This window comes from Penicillium cinerascens (genome assembly GCF_028974065.1).
Source record: "Penicillium cinerascens strain IBT 15544 chromosome Unknown contig_1_segment0_segment0, whole genome shotgun sequence".
Taxonomy (NCBI): domain Eukaryota; kingdom Fungi; phylum Ascomycota; class Eurotiomycetes; order Eurotiales; family Aspergillaceae; genus Penicillium; species Penicillium cinerascens.
Window position 1 is genome coordinate 3,405,155 of NW_026695287.1, and position 20,296 is coordinate 3,425,450.

Consider the following 20,296-nt stretch of genomic DNA (forward strand, 5'->3'; position numbering starts at 1 on the left):
CCCTAAGGCAACTGCCTTTAGTCGTAGAAAATATAGAATCATGACTACAATGAACGGGTATTCCGGAATTGCTAGAGTAACAGACCTGTTCTTTCTTTAGAGTCCTTGGACCTAATCCATAATTTAACGGACCAGAGTACGAGACCCTAGTATGTGCCTTCAGCAACGTTTCCGACCACTGACTGCTGTGTTTCTCCCCAAGCTCTTAATGGAATGAATGTAGTTTGGTTAGATTGAATCAAGCCTTGGTTCAGCCCTTCACATAATCTATTTCTTTATGTGATGTAAAAGCTCTGTTGCTCACACATCCCACAACCTCTAGGGTTGCTTTTACTTAGTAGTGACAGGCTTTGATTTTCTCGCTTCTCCACTAACTCCTCGAAAGGCCCTTGGACGCTCACTCGAGCCAGAACCGGAAGGTTTCTAGCTCTCCAGGAAAAGTTGTGATTGTGTTTGGGGGAGCCTTCACAACAATTCTTAACCGTATGAGGCCTTTCTTCCTTTGATTTCAAGCATCCTAGCATTCAAGGGATGCGGCATGGATTCACAACTTTCAGGCACCAACAGCGTTATAGTCTCTACTTTGTATGGAGCCAGCCTGAAGGATCAATCGCGGCGATCTAGCGCGTCAAGCAGACTTTTGCCCAGAATGGGAAGCCCGCGTTGGAATTGCGAGCCAATTACTATGTAGTGGGTTGGGATGTGACGCTAGGGGATAACGCGGATATCTCGGATAATCGGGAAATATCATTCTCCCCGAGACACGTCAGCTTGGACACCAAGGTCCTCAGTGAACAGACAAGCCTTGAGGCGTCGTTTGCACAGGCCAATGGGGACTCGAAAAGCGAAAACAAGCTTTGAACAATTTACCATCAAATTAAAACAAGTTTTGAAATGTGGGAGTCGTCGAGACCCGTGAAGTTCCCAATGGAATATAAAATGCGAATACTGGCCACATTCATCCGAATAACCATCTCTCGAAGTATGATCATCGCCGTACGGATTGCAAGATAATCAAAATATGTTTCATCTTCGCTGAATGATTGAGCCGTAGAAAAGAGATTATAGTGGCATTCCATCAATCTGAGTCGAAATTTTCACCGCCTGCGTCCAGGGAAAGACTCAGACTTAAGAATACCCACCCGGAAAGATGGACCCGGTATCGGTTTTACAGAGTATTGGTTGCACAAAAATCAGTACGAAATTAGGAAAGAGGGGAGTGTCAAGCCGTTCGCTTTGAGGGTTGGTTAAATAGGAGATTTCATATTACTGTACTCATATTCGCAAATTTTTGTGGATAACTAATTTAAGTGGAGATAACGGATACTGGTACCTGCTCTTCTGGCGCTAACTATGAAGGTACTCAAAAAGTGTGGAGTCGGGTAGGTGAACCGCCCCGTAAGTATTTGTGGAAGAGACGGCATCAGGCGTTCTGGCAGCTCAATGGCTGTCTTAACGAGAAGACACCACTCAAGTGGCTAATTGATACCCATAAATCATCGATTTAATTCGCAGATGGATATCAGTTGAATTAGAGTACTTTTTTGGACCCATGCTGTCACGTCATACCGTCAGCGAAGAAACCGGCTCCCTTCAGCCGTCTAAACGAAAAGAAAAGAGTGACATGGTTCTATGAATCGCGCTAATTGAAATTACGCTATATATTAGAGAATCATATCGCACGTTTTGCAGATTTTGCTACCTCTTTCCAAGCCTCCTATTGTGGCGCTTCTTTTATATCTTAAAGACGCAACTCCCAATCCGAGAGTATCCGTACTTTCTATCCACGAACCGGGACTTGTGAAAATTGTAGGGATCATCAAGGTGGTTGAGAGCATCCCTGTTAAGTCGCCTGCACCCAGACAATGATATTGCAAAAGCCACCTGTCCGGTCCTCGGTATCGGCCAATAGCTCATTTCAAGATGGGAAGACCACGCCTCAAGACGGCTTGAATCAAGTTAACGCTATACATTTGTCGGACATAGCTGCAGACCTCTTTTTGGAGGCGGATCAAGACAGCGAAGTAGAGCTTATGGTGGAGAGTGAATCTGTGAGGAAGAAGCTTGATTGGATCATCGTGCCGATTGTACGTAAAAAATGCGTTTATGAAACGTCTCGGAATGTGATTGCTAAAGGATTTGCAGGTTGCCATTACGCATGCTCTCCAATTCTTGAACAAAACTTCACTGAATTATGCTTCGGCTTATGGGTTGATAGCTGACGTAGGTCTGGAAGGGCAAAGGTACTCATGGGTAGGAATCGTGCATCTCTAGAGTTATTCACCGACTCATCACTGAGGTACGCATTCAGGTCGCATCTACATTCAACTTCGGCTTCCTTTTCTGGTCCATTCCGACGAACCTCATTATTCAACGAGTTCCCATTGGCAAATACACTGGAATAAACATCCTCATCTGGGCCTTGCTTATGTGCTGCCATGCTGCGGTGACAAATTATTCATCCATGCTCGCAATCCGATTCATTCTGGGGATGTTCGAAGCCGCCATTGCACCGAGTGCCATGAATATCATATCTATGTGGTATCCACGGAACGAGGCCCCCTTTCGGATGTGCATTGTTCTCGGATTCAATGGCCTTGCCGCAATGGTCGGGGCTCTGCTTGGATTCGGCGTGGGGCACGTGCACGATGTGGCCATCCATCCATGGCAGCTTATTTTCATCGTTATTGGTGGGATTAACTTCTTATGGGGCATAGTCTTCCTCTTGGTCGTTCCGGATACGCCGAAGAATGCCCGTTTTCTATCTCACCGGGAGAAAGTGGTTGCTACTTGGCGGGCATCGAAGAGTATGGTCGGGATCAAGACAAAAGAATTTAAGCTGAAGCAGGCAATCGAGGCCCTTTGCGATTTCAACGTGTGGTGTACGACCATACTTGGGGCCACGGCCGGAATTATAATTGGCGGCATCGGCAACTTTGCTACTAGTCTGATAAAGGGCTTCGGCTTCCCAGGTGAGTGCAAAAGAATTTGAGCTTTGATTATGACAATCACTGACCTTGTATTTCCATTTGAAAGGGATCATAGCAACACTTCTGCAGCTTCCTTTGGGAGGGTTCGCATTCGTGATGGTTCCGATCTGTGGCTTTGCGGCCACGTATTTTGGGAATTACCGCTGCCTGACCTTAATCTTAATTAGTCTTCCCCCTTTGGGCGGCCTGATTGGAATTAGGGTCACGAGCCTAGATCACCGATGGGTGCTCCTTGGTTGCAGCTGGCTTCAACTCCTTGCACTGGCACTCATAGTCTTAGTTTGGACGTTGCTCACTGCTAACGTCGGTGGCCATACAAAACGATCTGTTGCGAATGGCATGTGGTTCTTGTTTTTTGGTGCGGGAAACATTGGCGGAGCAAATGTGAGTACAACCTCTCCCTAATATCCATGATAGAGTATTACTATTATCCGAAGCTCCTGTGCTAACGATGCCTTTTCCTTTGGTAGGTTTTCTTTGCCCGAGAAGCACCGCGATATTTCTCTGCAATTACCGCGCTTATCGTATGCTACGGTGTAACGATCCTAACTGCGGCAACTTTGTGGATCTATATGACTTTAGAGAACAGACGCCGTAACAGAAGGCTGGCAGAGAGCGGCGAGACACTTGATCATAGTGAGCGAGAAGCTATATTACAGGGTGTGCAAGATCGCACCGACAGACAGAGTCAAGGATTTAGGTATGCCACTTGATGCATTCTGATTTAGAGACCGCTTGCATGAGATCCGAAAACCTTTTGGTATCAAATTGCCTCTTTGAAAACTCCCAAATCTCTTTCATATCTATTGAGAGTAAAAGGAACGACTATCAGACCTAGTGACTCATCATGTTATAATCGTCAGAGTCGATAGAGAATTCCTGCCAAAAGGCTGTCCGGCAGACGTTTTTTCATCTCTAGGCTGGAGGGTTGGGATTCGACCCAGCTTTGGGCTGTAATGTGGATACACTAGATTCGGTTCGAGGAAAGCACTATTTGCCGGGGCGCATCCTGTTGACCGAGGTCAGGACGCTGCCTCTACTGCTCATGTTCCGGACGCAACCATGCAAGTAGTATGGAATGTATCGCATCTTGAAGGGACAACGGCTTTCACCAGCGGTGAGAGTTGATTAAGAAGTTGGGTGGCGTTTTTCATGCGGACCCCAAAGCTTCTCTGCATCTCGACCTTCATTGTTGATCACTAATGGTCGCACAAAGTGCGAAACGCAAGTATGCAGGAGAGTTGGTTGTAGTTTTACCTAAAGGCACTCGATCCCGTTTTCGCTTTTTGGCCCTTGTATTACATGTTCTGACATTCAGGGACCCCCACGTGACCGATTCTATGGAAAAGTCATATTTAAGGTGTCAATCCACTTAGTCATCTATCCTAAAATAGTAAAACGTGTCCTAAATAGGTAAAGTGTATCTTATGCGGGTCGGTCGGACCTTTGGAGGGTCAGGGGGAGGGTCGGTGAGGTTGGATCCTGACCCTCCCCCTGACCCCCGGAGGTGCAGGCGGAGGTTCCTGATCTTGGAACCGCGGGGCGGGTGAGTGCCAGGTCTTTACCCCCTTCACACGTGATTTTCAAAGAGCGTTTTTCTTTTGCCGTCGTTCTTCACCGCCTCTCTTTGACTCTTTAGTTTATCTCTAAAATCACTAATTTTACATGCAGTAGATACTGATATCAGACTGCCTTGGTATTTACTTTTTGTTTGACTCTGAGCCGCGGCCGGAATTTGGCTGCCTCCTTGTTTTCTCGATGCCCTGCAGAAATTCTTTGCTGGGCATCGGTCGAACTTCCCAATCCGGTCCGAACGACTTAATTTTGAGTCGACCCAGCCAAGCCTGCATCCAAGCCTACATCCAATCGAGATTTCTTCGAGTTGTGTCTGATTTTCAGGTATGTTTCATTTGAAAATTCCTCAACCTAGTGATTATGTGTTTTGCTGCGATTCCTTTCCAGTTTGTAGCCAGCAGAAACCGTTGGACTGAAGGTCAAGGTTAGCTGAAGACTGCAATTCACCTACTATTTAGTACAACCAAAAGTCATAATCTCTTTGGAGATACGAAAATCAATTTAAAGCTCTCATTTGTCGAATAAACAACTTGATCAAACTTTGCATGCTATAAAACAGCCGACTGTTTCATCAGCCTTGTCAGGTACTGGATCAGTCAACGCTAAAGCCAGAATAGACTCACGAGTAGAATCCCAAATTTGAGCCTCGGTCGATCTAAATGGTCTAAGAAAATATAAATGAAGTGATTTCTTCGCCATGCGGCCCCCCCAGATTAATACACCGTCGCTCGTTCACCTTTCATTCATTCATTTCCATCATCTCATATTTTCCCGACCCGGGATCTGATCTCCGCACTGGTACTTGCCTTTTTTATTTTTTTATTTTTTCATAAACACCATGAAATTCATCGTCTTTCTCTCGCTGGTCGGAGCTGCCCTGGCGGCACCTACGGCCACCGTTAAGAACCGCCAGCTGGGAAGTCTTGGCAGCCTGTCTTCCCTGATACCGAGTGCAGGATCAGGCTCGAGCGGCTCTCCCACGGATGCTCTTGGCAGCCTGTCTTCCCTGATACCGAGTGCAGGATCAGGCTCGAGCGGCTCTCCCGCGGATGCTCTTGGCAGCCTGTCTTCCCTCATCCCCGGTGCAGGATCAGGCTCGAGCGGCTCTCCCGCGGATGCTCTGGGCAGCCTGTCTTCCCTCATCCCCGGTGCAGGATCAGGCTCGAGCGGCTCTCCCACGGATGCTCTTGGTAGTCTGATCCCCGGTCTGGGATCGGGATCCATCCCTGGTCTCAATGGCCTTGACGGCCTTAATGACATTGCCGACCTTGGCGAACTTTTTGGCAAAGTGAAGCGTTAATTTGGCGGGTCGAGCTCGACGACAGACAATGGCATGACAGACAATACCGGCTGTCAGCCTCTGGCCTCGTTATCCTCGGAGTGATAGCGATGCAAGAGTCGTCTTGCAACGCCAACGCAGGCGGACCGACGCCCGGCATGATTCAGGTGTCGTGCGAGAACTATCCGAATGGACAGTACACGGACTCGATCCAAGACAACTTCGATGTGGGGACGAATTACCTTATGTCACAGCTGGTCTCGACGGGCGAGAGTGCGATCTAGGCGTTTGGCTCGTATGGCTGATTGTTCACTGCCGGCAGTGATTTGAACAATAAGCAGAGCCTCAGGGTGGGGTATCCCTGCCTGCGGAGGGGTAGTCGAATGGAGAGCCGCAGAATCTGGACTACTTGCAGCAGATTCTGAATGTTTTGTTAATGGGTCTGGATGTTTATAGGGCTGATAATTGAATTGAAACTTACAAGTGTGACCTGTCCTGCAGTGATGGTAACAAGTGCTAAAGCTGTTGAGTAATCTTGTGGAGCAGGAAAACTTCAGTTGATGAGGTCTTCCCAAATTCTGGTATGAATAAGAGCTCAGTCTCAGTATCAGGACCAAAATCAGTGTGCTTGCCACACGAGTGACGGCCACAGCGTCCGAATCGTGATATTTTTTGAAGCTGAGCGGAAACTAAGAGAAGTATTCACCAATATCCAAGTACAATATATTCTTCTTTAATGAATATCTCTACACATACGACCATAGGGTGTGGAGAACAGGGCTTCCCGTCCGCTCAGCCGTACTTAAGCCACACGCCGGCAGGTTAGTAGTTAGGTGGGTGACCACTAGCGAATACCTGCTGTTGTATGTTTTTGCTTCTTCTTATTTTGTCACTTTCTTCTTCAATTTCTTTCTTGAGTGCGTGGAGTGCAACAGTTGGTGAAGCCACGCGTAGCCTTGATACAGTAATTTTGGTGATTCCATGTTGCATTGGAAGCTCTGGATAAACGCATAGATAAGGCACCAAAATCCTGACAATTTCTATTATTTATATCCATCTCGGTCTTATGCCGTACTTATTTCTAGCTACCTCCTAGGTAATAATCAAAAATATCCCCTTGGTAGTCCCATGTTCATTGAAACGCGGCTTGTTCGGCTTGTTCAGGGATGCCGCGCGTGAGTTGTCGAAATTATCTGGTAGCATGCCGACGGAGTACTCTCAATGAAGGCCAAAGGGAAGAGACATCGTGAGGTCCAACCTACAGAATTGCAGCCCACCCATGGAAATGTAGGGGATGGCTCCTTACAAGCTCTTAGCTAACCCCTCCACTATTTTTGGGCTGGGTAAACAAAAAGGCCCACTTATTGAAGTGCAGGGACTTTCCTGGCAGGAACGATGAATTTTCCGTCGTGGTTTCGCGTTCTCGCTTTCGGTTTACTTACATACCGTGTGCCTGTAATCATCACCTAGCCTGCAGGTAACGAAGACTTAATCTTGCTTCGTAGGTGCTTAGGCTGTCTAGACTTCTATTAGGTCAATGGAACTATGGAGAGAGAATTGTAGTGTTAGATCGGTTCGATATCATGCTCCGCCAGATTAAGTTGCTCAAGCGCAAGAGCGACGGCCTCTTCGCGGGATCCGCGTCCGGCCCCCACTTTATACTCTATACCTACTAGCGTTTTCCCCCCACCGCCTAATCTACCCGGGGTTAAGCTGGCTTATTTCTTTGTCTTCTTCTTGTCACTGCCCATAATAAGTTTCTTATATATGGCTGATCACGCGAAGGGAAACCGGTATACAAATGGCTCTGCCAAAACCTGTCAGAGCTGCGCCAAGGCTAAGATACGGTGTGTCCGCCAAAGGGCGGCGGGGAGTTGCGACCGGTGAGTTGATCGAAGAGACATACTCACGATGTGCGAATCCCTGGCTCACTGCATCACTGGCTCTAGATGTGATCGCTTGGGTAAGATCTGCCAATATCGCGATGGCCGAAACGTAAATACCACTTCAGGCCGATCGGAGAGTAAAGATAGGTGGGCCTAGTCTATCGATTCACCTTCCAGGAGCCGGTCATGTTAACTTTGCCAAAGAAGGATAGATGTCCTCGAAGCCAAATTAGACCAACTACTAGCACATTCATCATTCCAATCCTCGGTAGGCGATTTGCGCCCCGATATAGCTTACTGACCGCCTGACCGAGTTCCAAGAAGACCGACGACGGCATGAGCGAAGGAAGCCCCGGGGATGTTCCCACGAATGCCCCCGCGAGTGCGCCTGGGCTCCGCAAAGATGTGATCGACCAGGGTCTCCTTACGATTCACGCAGCTGATACGCTCCTGAAAGAGTACCGGGCTACTCTCGCGCCCTACTGTCCTTTCGTCATGATGCCACCCCAGATGACCGCTGAAAAACTGCGTCGCGAAAAGCCGTTTCTATTTCTCGCCATTCTGACCGCTGCCTTGTGCGACAATATGCCTCTGCAGCGCAAACTAGAGACAGAAGTGAAGAAGGCAATGTCAGAGTGCTTGATTTTCGATGGCCAAGTATCGTTTGAGGTTCTACAGGGCATTCTGGTTCATCTTGCGTGGTACGATAGGTGAACCCCTGCTTCTAGATTTCATTTTTTTGACAAAGATGACAGGTCCCAGTATCACTCAAGACCACGTCGGTTTTCCCAGTATTTGCATCTTGCTATCAGTATTATTATTGACCTGCAACTTGACCGTGCCCCCGAGTATCGATTTTGGAAGCACATAGTCAGCTTTGATGGTGAGAATGATAAGAATTCGGTATCATGGGGACGAGAGGAGCAACGCGCTGTCATCGGCTGTTTTTATTTTTCATCCACGCAAGTTGTCAAACCCCCTTGATGGTGAAGTCAGCGTCTCTAACATGTCTCAGGATCTCGCAAATACTACAAAAGCGATGCTCCTTCCCATACTCACCTTATATCGAAAGCTTGGGCATGCTTTTAGCAACGGAGCCCGAATACTCGTCTGACCGATATCTTGTTCATATTGTACAACTTCAAAAGATCTCCGAAAGAATTGTGCTATTCTCGACTCCGGTTGTTCCAGAGATCCACGATCCGAACTTAGGCATTGAGCATTACTATCAAGAGTTGAAGACGGAGCTTGCGCTATACCGAGCCAACCTGCCCTTCCCGCTGACTGAGAATCGTGCGTTGTGTGAGATGCATCATTTTATTTGAACTCAATCTAATGTTGCAATTCAGATGTTCTTTTCATGCAATTTTATGCTGTCGAGTTGTACCTATGTCAGATCACCCTCTTCGACCACAGGCCAGCTCCACAGGAGCAACGCCATGGCTCCGGGTTTCAGATTGAGGCATTGCGTATGGGTCTTACAGCGGCCAAAACTTTGCTCGATTTCTATATTTGTCTTCCATTACGCTGCGACTTGGCATTCAATAATGCGACATGGGTCCAACTTGGCTTTGCAGTCACATTCGCATGCAAGCTGGTAATCACGGCAATGGAGCGATCAGTACATCCGCATACGGCTGACTTGTGTTGTGCGCTGGATATTTCAAACCTATTGAGTCGGTGCATTCTCCGCATCCAGACACTGATCACTTCCGACATGGATGCATCTGGAGACAGGGATGTCTTCTACCATTTTGAAAAACGCCTCAAACGTATACAGTGGTGGTTTGAGAACAGAGCTCTGTCTAGACGCAAAAATGAGCCTTCTCAGCTGGGGACTCAATTAGCTGAGGGAATGACTCCATCTTCGGGTGGCGCGAACCTCTATCTTGACGCTTCACAGCCACCACTGGACGGGTTCGACGCTCAATTCCAATGGCCAGGGCTCTTTCCAGATGCATCCATTGACGATATTTTTGTCGATTGGGTGTCACAGACGACTGCATCACTTGAGCAGCAGCGGTTAGGGTAGATTATCAGCAACTAAATCTTCCAGCATCCGTATTTGCACCATTGCCCCCTTCTGTGTACCAAGCTGTAGAAATCAAGGGAAGACTTGGTGAGCTACTATTTTTCAAATTCTATTCGTACAAAACTCATACAGTAAGGACGGTACGTGACTGATCACCGCCACCCTTGGGGCTCGTTTGAACACCCAAGATCACAAAAGCCATCACACTGAACGATACTATCACTCCACACCACCCAATCCAATTTTCCAACACATGCTCTGAGATGGTAAACTGATCGCCAAGCGGAACTGATCTGCCGTAAAGCATGAAGAAGGCGTCCTCTTTACCAACAAAAACATCAGATGGTAAAATGGCAATTCCGGGACTCCCTCTCATAGAGCCAAACCACGTGCCAAGGACTCGGCTAACGTGAATGGAGCCTGTATTCAGCATGGCTAGCACGATGTCTGGCAGAACAGACCGGTGGTATTCGTGAATCACGAGTACGACTTTCATAACGAAAGGATGATTCGGCTTGCTGGCCACCAGCTTTTGGCTCACCCCGTATGGCCATGCTTGGGGCAAAAGTGCACTGGTTTCATTCCAAAGTGGCTCCAGCGGCCGTTGGCAACCAATCTCTGGATCTAGATAAATGCCTCCATAATGCCAAAGCAGGAAGTATCGCAAAGCATCGACTCGTTGCACTGGCAGTAGATGCTCGGTATAAGTCTGAAGAAACCATGCAAAGTGGGTTCTCATAAACTGGTACGCCGTTGCATCGGTCCAGATATACTGCTCGTAGGAAGGATTCTGCTCTTGACAGGAATGAGTGGCATTGGTCCATTCCTCGGGGATGTCTGTCGCCAAATCCCTCCACATCCGATGAATAACCCTGGGAATCTCTTCTGAATCATTTTGTAACGAGCCGTTCGTGGTAGTCGGAAATGGTGGCGCCCATTGAAATGACCCAGAACTGGATGCCAAATTTCTGTTCCCTGCGTTCAAGTCTGCACAGAGACCGTCCGGAGTAAATGAGTTGGCATGTAGGGCTGAAACAAATTGTATCCAGGAGCGAAGGGATAGCACAGAAACAAAGAGCAGGTAGAGTAGAACACAAGAGATGAAAGGGCCTCGAGTGGCTCTTGACGCTACATAGCGTAGCTTAGGCGATAATGACACATTCGGAGTTGAATGTTTGCAGTTGGTGGCCTTGTAATGAATGTGACGGCGGATTCTCGTGAACGCAGCAATAGCGGCCATCCTGTCGGCACTCTTGGAAAAATGACGAAGAGAATGAGAGGAGAAAAAAATGGAGCTTACGCTAGAATGAGAAAGAAAGGACGGAGAATTGTTGACAAGACTGTGGGGCAATTAGAGCATGAGTGATGGCTTTTCGAGTTGCAGTAAATCCAAATAGTACGTTTCTTTCAAATTACAAGCTTATTCTCCGTCGTACGACCGGGCTGGACCGCCAACAAGACGACACGTGGTTTACACGGTGCATTTGGGCTTTTTCCTGCCCCATCCTCTGCGTACCTGCACGACGGCAACTTAACGCAAGGGTAGTTGCTGCGCCACGAACCTTGAACTAAAATCTGACCTCGTTCTGAACTTCTCTACCTGGACGTCCATGATGGATTCTCCGTATGAATCTCCGTGTCCGTACGGATGTCCGTGTCCGTCTCCGTCTCCGCAGGATTTCTCCGTGTCTTGGCCCGACTAAGCCCGAATTACTTGGCAGGGGGCGGAGCTTGGCCTAATAAACCCACCCCACCAAGCGGCCCCAAGAGTGTGCCCGGTCCGTGCCGCGTCCTGTCTCCAATGACAGCGCTCGATGGGCGTTTTGGACCGGCGGTAACGGTAATGTTCCATACGAAGCGTTACAATTGGGTGACCATCATGACCCAGCACGCCAAGGAACCCTGGTCTGCTCAATCTGCGGGGCCTACGGAGAGAGACCGCCAAGTCCAACGGACATGGAGTTCAGAGTGTTGATCACTCCTGCGGAACAAAGAAATCACGTCCATCTATTTTGGGACCGTCTCAGACTGCTATCTTATAACCCATATCAAGGTGGGCTAGTCACCATTAAAGTGACGAGCAATCAGTGACCAAAGAACCCAACGAGCCATTTCTGCACGGCAATAAACGAAGGCCCGAAGGGAAAAGTCACATTCACCATAATGAGCAATTCCACGGACCCATCCGATTACTGCACTTTGGACATCTGCCCACTCACCGAGGCGTACGTCTATTATGTGCCATCACTGCCTGGCAATGCCTTCTATTTGGCCCTTTTCGCGATCCTCCTAGTTGCCCAGCTAGGGTTGGGTATCAGATATCGAACCTGGGGTTATCTTGCGGGCTTGGTCGGAGGTTTGGTACTCGAGATCATCGGCTATGCCGGCCGCCTGCAGATGCACTACAATCCTTTCCGTTTCAATCCTTACTTGGAGTAAGTCTATCTATCGCATTTGATCTTTTCTCTTCATTGAAATGTAGTTACTGACCACGTACCCTCAGATATTTAATCTGTCTTACCATTGGCCCGGCGTTCTTCAGCGCCTCGATTTACATCTGTCTCGGGAGGATTGTGGTCATCTATGGGGAGAAGATTTCGCGATGTCGCCCTCGAACTTACACCATTGTTTTCGTCCTTTGCGATGTAGTATCTCTGATCCTCCAAGCGGCAGGTGGTGCCATTACCTCCATAGCGGATGCCGACCAGGCCGATTTAGCGCAAACAGGCATAAACATCATGATTGCCGGCCTTGCAAGCCAGGTTGCTTCCCTAGCTCTCTTTGTGGCTCTATGTCTTGATTATGCCTGGAAGGTCCGCAACAACCCTGACTCCCTGAATGAGACGTTTCATATGCGAAAGCTACGGAACAGCACTAGGTGGAAACTTTTCCTAGCGAGTAAGTTTATGACTCTTCCATCTGCCGAGTTTTCTTCATCGATTGTGCACTAATCGTAAACCCAGGCCTGATCCTAGCAACAATTACTATCTTTGTTCGCTCTGTCTTCCGAGTCGCGGAGTTGAAAGGTGGTTTTCACAGCTCGCTCGCAAACGACGAAGTTCTTTTCATGATCTTAGAGGGAGCAATGATCGTGATTGCCACTCTATGTTTGACCGTTTTCCATCCGGGGGTCTGCTTTGATGGGCAATGGGGTGAGACCAAGTGGACCTTCCGCCAGTCGCGTGGCAGTGATATGGAGTTGATTTCTGTTGACGATGATGTGGAGCAAAAGTTCCAACGGGTAAAGTAGAGCCAAGGCAGAGGTAGCAGTCGGGCGAATGAGGGCGGGACTTTCTAGCGCTTGCAATTACTCTCCTATTGATGTGTCTTAGTTTTTTTGGGGGCGCGAGTAGATACTCACATTCTCGGCCTACGGATATATTTTGGCCTTAGACATCATGTTTTTGACTATAGCGTTGTTAATAGACTACATATACTATGACGAGCATATTTGGTCTCATAGACAAAGGGAACTATCAGTACTGTAAGACATACTATCATAACACGGTGCTCAACCTCCAAAACATTCTCAATGGGATCAGTGACCGGAAGCGCAGAGACTCTGCCTCGGAAAGGTACCAGGTCCACCTGGGAACGTTGGACACTGAAAAAAGTTTCCAGATCGAAAACGAATGCCAAAGTATTTCGAAGCCAAATCAATTTACTGCTAGTGAAAGAGACAGAGAAAGACACCGCACAATCTGACACCTGCTTGTGAGAATGCCTCATGAATGATCTAATATTACCCGCGCAGCAACAACGCTGTCCGCCCCCGAATCAGCCACGCCGTGGATGCAACCACTATAGCTGGTGTCACCAGCTTCAGCATCATCAACCCTATCATGCGCCACCAGCGCTTTTTCCTACCCGCCAAAAACTGGTCCGTATTGTTCACATGGGGGAATGGTTCCGGTGGAATTTGGACGCCCAAAAACTCGCACAACGGCTCCCATCCATCACTAGGATGGAACTCTAAAAGCTGATTTGCTGGAACCAACTCCTTGATTCGAGCATAGTAGTTGAGGTAGGCCTGACGCTCCCCCTGAGGCGCAATCAGAGGCCGCAATGCATGGGTAAATTTGTGGTAACGCCACCAAGGACCGATCACCTTCTGTTTCGCTGTTAGGTAGGGGCCCGGGACAACAATATGAAGGAATGAACAAAAAGCAAGACGACACTCACCGGATCCCAAGGTGCAAGCCAATCAAATGATTTCCATCTCACGGCTGAGTCGACCGATTGCTTCATCGACTCGAGCCATTTGTCGACGTCACGTGTGGTCAATATCACCTTTGCTTCCGGGTAGGCTTTGATAAGACCTTCCGCCAGAAGAGTGCCAGGGATGTTGCAAGAGACATTGAAGCCGTCGAAGAGTTTATTATACTCTTCGCGAGTGAACTCTTTGCCAATACCGTAGTAACGAGCTTGGAGCGCCTCTGTCCACAGTGGGTACAGGTGCGGCATCTCGTCCATCATGCGGCCATGAAAAGGCCTGTATCCCAAAGCCTCGAACGCCATGCGAATTGCTATATATGGGTTAGAGAAGTACCACTGGCATGGCCAGGCCTGCATGCAGACTTACAGATGGTACCTGTCCGCGGCATCCCTAAAAGGAGAACCTCCATCTTGGGGTCCTGTTGGGGGGATGGCACCTGGTCGATGAATCGGGACATTGTGTAACAAACTTCAAAGTGATAAAAATCAAGGGGAAAAAGATAAGAGCAAAGAAAAAAGAGGAGAATGAAGCAGTTGTGATTGAGGAGGTGGAGAGGAAACAAGTCCGTGAATCATTAGCGGCTGAAGTAGAGACTGGTTAGCGAGGGTCTATATAATCAGCACTTGACGAGGATTTTGAGATGGCTTTGACTCTTTCTCCTTTTCGGGTACCTACATCACGCAAGCTCAGCCACCGGTGGTGACAGGCTGAGTCGCAAGGCTAACACTATGCTAAATCAGATGCAACCTTCCGAAATTGGAAGATACGAGAAGTCAGCATGATCCAATATCTTCCTCCCGCGGCGAGCGTCGGCTGGATCCTGTGTGCGCTTTGACAACAAATCATTCTTTCCTTGCTACCTTGATGAGAACCATCGGATTGCGCGAGGAAGACTTGTGGTGGAGAAGCTAGAATTAGGCGTCTGAGGGGCAGTAATTTATCACTAAGGGTCTATACCCACCGCTCCACTTGTAAAATAAATCGAGTCTCAATGGGACAGAGGAGTTCCAGTGTAATAACACTAGTGCTCCACTAGAAAACGACCTTTTCAACAGCTGCCATGTTAACACATCATCAATCAATCAACACACACTTTCGAACTTCTGACCAATCACTAGCCTGTACGCCCTTCCACTAGTAAAATCCAACAAGTAGGTATAAAAATCGCCCGCTGGTAATGATACAGTCCCAAACGGAGTCAATACATGTTGTATGGGGACGGTAAATCATCGATACTCAGCCTCGTGTTAGACACACTGCAAGGTTCGATCTCACGCTCTGTATCTTACATTACGAAATTATGCCAAGATTTTCCGCTTGTGGCCTGATCGGAAGCCCATTGGCTTCTATCGGGTAATGGAACACGGGGAGGCTGTGAAATAGCATACGACCGGGGCCACTGGTGTAGGGACACATGCCCACGTCCCTATTCAGCGGCAGTGTTTCACGGATATATAATAGCTCTCTAATCTTCCAACATCGTGAAAATCAGGCCCTGCTACATTTTCGCATTTCCACTTTCCAAATCTTCCAAAATGACTGTCATCGAATGCCAGTTCACCACCGGTGTAGTTGAAATGTTCGACGGTACTACCGACGGCCGCGAAGCATACCTTGACACCTCCACCGGGGCCACCAACTTGAATCATAAAAAGATACATCACATCCGAATCCATGACATTCGCACTCAAAAGCCCGCACCGCAGCTTTTGCGGGAAGGCTATGAGACCATGATCCACCCTACATCTCTTACCGAAGCGGAATTCATGACCTACCGCACCCCGGAGGGCAAGCAGATGATCAAGGACCGATACTGGCCTGAGCTGCAAGCTCTCATCCAGCAAAAGACCGGAGCTGCCAAGGTGGTTCCGTGGCACTTCAGTCTACGCAACCAAACATTGGGCTATCATCCCGACGAGATCTTCTTTATGAAGACCGGTATCTCGCAGCCTGCATCGACCCTTCACATTGACAATGACCACTCCACGGCGTTAGGCCACTTGCAGCGCGAGCTAGGAGAGGAGGAAGCCAAGAGCCTAATTTGCTCGTATAAGCGTTGGGCTATCATCAATGTCTGGAGGCCCGTTGGGGCTCCGGTTCGGCGTTGGCCTCTGCTGGTGGTGGATCACAGCAATGTCCCCAACTGGAATTACGCGGACAATGTGGCCCGGGTTTACCGCAACAATGACCCCAAATATTACAAGGCTCACGACAATTTTCTCAAACCTCATCCAGACTACATCTTCCGCTACGTTAGCGAATTGCGACCTGATGAGGTGATCATGTTCAAGGACTATGACTCGCGCACGGACCGGGTGCGCGGAACTCCACACGGGGGCTTCCAGGATGATAAAACTGCGGATGACGCTCCGGCCCGCCGATCTATCGAGGTCCGCCTGTTTGTGTTTTTCGATGATGAATAGATTGCTAGTGCTCTTTGAATGATACTTGCTCCTTTTAGTCGAGTCAAAATGAACGCATGGCTTCAATCTAACACGTGTATCCTACAAAATACTTTTTGTTAATGGGACTTCGATCAAACATTTCCTGGGCACATCACGCTAGCGCAATCTCGTCGTGTAAACGCATAGTAATTTCAGGATGTAATTTTATGTAATAGCGCGATCCGGGGATCTGGCTCGAGGCTAGCCGCACAGACCAAACGTCAGCCTGAAACATAAAGTGGAATTAGACGACCTAAGGGGCAGTAATTTACCACTAGAAGTCTATACCCGCCGCTCCACTTATAGTAAATCGAGTCTTAATGAATGGGACAGAGGATGTCCAGTGTAATAACACTAGTGTTCCACTAGAAAACGACCCCTTCAAAAGCTGTCATGTTAACACATCATCAAAATACACTCTTTCAACCTCTGCTAATTACTAGCCTGTACGTCCCCATACAAGACAACGCCAAGCCAGCTAGTCTGAAAGTGTATGACAGCAGGAGACTTGGCGACAGGGCTTGGCGATATTACAGCCTCGCGTGGCCGACAAGGCTTGGCGATACTACAGCCTCGCGTGGCTGTGGAACGGAACGGCAAGATGGGTGCATGTGGGCGAGGTTACACTGCAGCATGCAGTAAGATCTATTGACAGAATACTATGTAGATGGATACAAGCTAGTTCATTTTCCACCTTCACAAGGACTTCCAGGGTTGGCTATGGTACCCACGTTAGCTGGAAATGTGAGCTACGCGAGGAGACTGTCTGTCCCAGCGGAAGATTGAAGAACTTTCCCCGTAGCTTATACTTAAACCTCTTTTTCGTTATATTTTACGTAATAACCACATCTCGAGAACATTTTCAGGCCGAAAGGGATAAATTTGAATAATTTTTGCTCCAGGATTCAATCGTGTTTAAGGTAAGAAATATCTGTATATGGCTTCACCATTCGATGTTTGAATTCAAAGTATTTTCGACAGACGAAGGCCTATAACAAACATAGAGTAACAAGAAGGCAATCTAATACTAGTACTTCCTCGCTTCTATTCACTCGTTCCTCCATCTCTAGCTGCTCTGTGTGGGAGTTGCAATTGAGCCCACAAAAATTTGTTGGGGCCGCCAAAGACCTGGGGCTTGGCCTAGAGTTGGGTAAAATAGTTAGACACATTGCATGGGGTGACCAAGAGGGACATAAACAATCCACGTACCCATTGATTCTCTCCAATGAGCCATTACACCAGGCGTGCGTGAGAGGCTGGCCATGGCGACGATAATGTCCGTTTCAAACCCCCTATCAGTCTCGAGTTAGTAACAACAAAGTAAGAGAAGATGCAAGAGTTGAAACCTACAAGGCAGTATACAGGAAGCAGCCGTAAAGATCTGCATTGGCCTTCAAGTTGCGGGAAGTGAAGTAGGGATCTTCACCTGCCACACGGTCAATTTCCAAGGCTACACTGAGTAGCGGATTGGATTTGACCTGCTCCTTGTACTCTTCTATCAGCTGACGGATGAACTTCGTTCGCGGGTCTACCACTTTGTAGATGCGGTGGCCATAACCAAACAATCGCTGCTTCTTTGCCTTCACAGCTGAAATTAGCTTTGGCACATTTTCAGGAGTTCCCAAATCTTCGAATCCCTTATAAGCAAGATCGATGGCCCCGCCGTGAAGTGGCCCATAGGCAGACACGATACCCGTCACACAACATGACAACGGGTCAGTCAGCGTAGATGCAGCATGGAGGAAGGCGGCAGTTGAGTTAGTCATCTCATGGTCGGCATACAGGATCCAGAGACGTTCGAAGCATTTTTCAATCTTTTGGTTGGGGAGTGGTTGCGTGTGTTCAGTTCCCGGCTCGAGAAAGCCCATCATCAACAGAATGTTTCCGATGAAAGACCCTTCTGGATTGGGAGCGTTTAAAGAGCGACCACGCTTATGACAATAGACTAAAGCAATAGTTGTAGCAAGAATTGACATGGTGCGGATAACCGCTTCATCCACTGCCTTGCCTTTGCCCAAGTACTGAGGCTCTCCCTTGGTATGTGTGGCACGGGCACCTTCATCCACTGAAGCATAGGCAGCAAGGGCAGCAATAATCATTGGAAAAGTCATGGAGTCGCGACTAGAAGAAATATATGAGTCAGTACAATGACTTGGGACCGGATTCAAAAAAATGCATGGGAAAGGGATTCTCTTACGGAAACGATCTGACAACATTGATAACACATTGAGGAGCCTTCATCTCAGCAGCCAATTTGCGACGAAGTGTCTGCTTTTTTGCCGAGCTGGGCAATTTGCCCCAGATCAAAAGATGGATAACTTCTTCATAATCGTTGTGCTCGAACAAAGCCTCAATTGAGTGGTTGCGGTACTGAATGTAGCCACGCTTGCCATCAATGAGAGTAATTGAAGACTCCATGCATGCAGTGTTCAAGTAACCCTTGTCAACAATACGAAGGCCGTTGTCAAGCTGGTCGACCATGTCGGCGCCTTCCTGGGCAGCCGTGATACGGCGGAAATCAACGGCCTTGACTGCATTGTGGACAATGGGAATCTGATACGTCCGCTGTGTTCGATTGTCCATAATGCTCAGAGACCCATGACTCGGCCCAACGGCCGTTCGACCCAAGGCTTTGTGATAGGATAGCTTTGCCATAGACAGGTAGGTGTAGAGAACCTTCCTCCATACCAATATGAAGTGGACAAGAATGGTCATCATATTGGGCAGTGGAAATACAGAAGTGATAGAGAAAGCAAAAAGGTGAATGGGTAATGCCCTAGACTTAAAATTCAAAGAAGTATGTTCTGAGCAATGACTTGGTCTCCTGGTTACCTTCACCTTCAGTGGGCTTATAACTCTTTTAAATTCCCACTCAGCCTAGACGATGTGCTAAATTTATATTTTCGTTTTGAATAGTGGCCCTTTCTCACCATGCCCAAACTGAACAACCCCACTAGTCAGGTCTCTACGGTGATAATGCGTATTTGCCAGAAAATATTTGAGAATTATGTTCCAATCAATCGTCTGTTATCTCCGCTACAAGCTAAGTTGTGGGACGGGGCGAAGGAATGCCCCATGACCAATGAACTTGCTCGAGTGATTGAATTTGACATTTGAGGGTAGCTGAGTGTAACGTAGAGAGGAATTCCCGTATAGGTCTCTCCGAATAATCCCTGAACGGCCCCAGAAGGCCCCAATTGATTACAACGGGTCACAGGTGGCGCAAAATAGCCCCTACGTCGCTGACACAAACGAGCACAGGTTCTGCTTTCGCGGCATTTCCTAGCCAGTCTCTTTCTAGATGCGAGTCAGCCGACTTCTCGATACAGATTAATCCCGTATAGCGTGGCCAAATACGATATATCAAGGGCTTGGTCGTTCTACTCTGGGTTAATAGGCCCACTCCCGCACAGAGGCATATTGGCGTAAGCTCAAGAGGACCTGTCGTCGGGTGATGCCCCGCTAGCCTGATTTGCGCCGCCGCGACTACTCGCTTAGGATATTAATCGGGAAGAACTAGTAGTTCCCAGACACCTCACAGTTCTGTTCAAGTACATTACTTGCGATCTATGAGCGGTGGTAACGGTAGATTGTGTACAAATATTTTAGCAACCACGTTATTGTCCAATAGCTAATCTTGTAGGCGCCATTGTGAACACTGATTCGGCCGGCAATTGTCGCTCATGAAATATCATTGAGTTTAGAGGTAAATTTCCACATGCCCACGAGGGCCGGCGTATATCCGGCAAGACAGGTCCCAGCTGGCTGGGACCCCCAAGTAAGACGGGTATGAAATGCGTCCTGAACCCAGCTTACATACGGCAAATTACCAATACGTAAATTGCGTACTGATACCTGTCAATACAGGTCAGTA

The 20,296-nt window shown here is 48.1% G+C and overlaps 8 protein-coding genes across 8 annotated transcripts; 5 read left to right on the top strand and 3 right to left on the bottom strand.

The window, feature by feature from the left end:
• Positions 1 to 1,865: 1,865 nt before the first annotated feature.
• Positions 1,866 to 3,703, top strand: N7498_002815 (putative MFS allantoate transporter; the record flags this gene model as incomplete). The annotated part of the gene is made up of 5 exons (XM_058449877.1): positions 1,866 to 2,087; positions 2,146 to 2,253; positions 2,312 to 2,972; positions 3,046 to 3,374; positions 3,461 to 3,703. The coding sequence occupies 5 exons, from the start codon at positions 1,866 to 1,868 to the stop codon at positions 3,701 to 3,703; spliced, it is 1,563 nt and encodes a 520-aa protein (XP_058312221.1).
• A 1,700-nt stretch (positions 3,704 to 5,403) lies between these two features.
• On the top strand, positions 5,404 to 6,128 carry N7498_002816 (murein lytic transglycosylase YjbJ; the record flags this gene model as incomplete). Its single annotated transcript, XM_058449878.1, has 2 exons — positions 5,404 to 5,860; positions 5,923 to 6,128. 2 exons carry the CDS (start codon positions 5,404 to 5,406, stop codon positions 6,126 to 6,128), a joined length of 663 nt encoding a protein of 220 aa, XP_058312222.1.
• A 1,938-nt stretch (positions 6,129 to 8,066) lies between these two features.
• Positions 8,067 to 9,762, top strand: N7498_002817 (fungal specific transcription factor domain-containing protein; the record flags this gene model as incomplete). Its single annotated transcript, XM_058449879.1, has 4 exons — positions 8,067 to 8,431; positions 8,486 to 8,692; positions 8,746 to 9,023; positions 9,080 to 9,762. The coding sequence occupies 4 exons, from the start codon at positions 8,067 to 8,069 to the stop codon at positions 9,760 to 9,762; spliced, it is 1,533 nt and encodes a 510-aa protein (XP_058312223.1).
• A 124-nt stretch (positions 9,763 to 9,886) lies between these two features.
• On the bottom strand, positions 9,887 to 10,621 carry N7498_002818 (glycosyltransferase family 32 protein; the record flags this gene model as incomplete). The annotated part of the gene is made up of 1 exon (XM_058449880.1): positions 9,887 to 10,621. One exon carries the CDS (start codon positions 10,619 to 10,621, stop codon positions 9,887 to 9,889), a length of 735 nt encoding a protein of 244 aa, XP_058312224.1.
• Positions 10,622 to 11,925: 1,304 nt separating this feature from the next.
• On the top strand, positions 11,926 to 13,012 carry N7498_002819 (RTA1 domain-containing protein; the record flags this gene model as incomplete). The annotated part of the gene is made up of 3 exons (XM_058449881.1): positions 11,926 to 12,197; positions 12,266 to 12,660; positions 12,726 to 13,012. The coding sequence occupies 3 exons, from the start codon at positions 11,926 to 11,928 to the stop codon at positions 13,010 to 13,012; spliced, it is 954 nt and encodes a 317-aa protein (XP_058312225.1).
• A 492-nt stretch (positions 13,013 to 13,504) lies between these two features.
• N7498_002820 (sulfotransferase family protein) lies at positions 13,505 to 14,387 on the bottom strand (the record flags this gene model as incomplete). Its single annotated transcript, XM_058449882.1, has 3 exons — positions 13,505 to 13,873; positions 13,945 to 14,288; positions 14,345 to 14,387. 3 exons carry the CDS (start codon positions 14,385 to 14,387, stop codon positions 13,505 to 13,507), a joined length of 756 nt encoding a protein of 251 aa, XP_058312226.1.
• A 1,126-nt stretch (positions 14,388 to 15,513) lies between these two features.
• N7498_002821 (uncharacterized protein) lies at positions 15,514 to 16,401 on the top strand (the record flags this gene model as incomplete). The annotated part of the gene is made up of 1 exon (XM_058449883.1): positions 15,514 to 16,401. One exon carries the CDS (start codon positions 15,514 to 15,516, stop codon positions 16,399 to 16,401), a length of 888 nt encoding a protein of 295 aa, XP_058312227.1.
• A 1,180-nt stretch (positions 16,402 to 17,581) lies between these two features.
• On the bottom strand, positions 17,582 to 19,140 carry N7498_002822 (citrate synthase; the record flags this gene model as incomplete). Its single annotated transcript, XM_058449884.1, has 3 exons — positions 17,582 to 17,714; positions 17,773 to 18,543; positions 18,620 to 19,140. 3 exons carry the CDS (start codon positions 19,138 to 19,140, stop codon positions 17,582 to 17,584), a joined length of 1,425 nt encoding a protein of 474 aa, XP_058312228.1.
• Between the last annotated feature and the right edge of the window lie 1,156 nt (positions 19,141 to 20,296).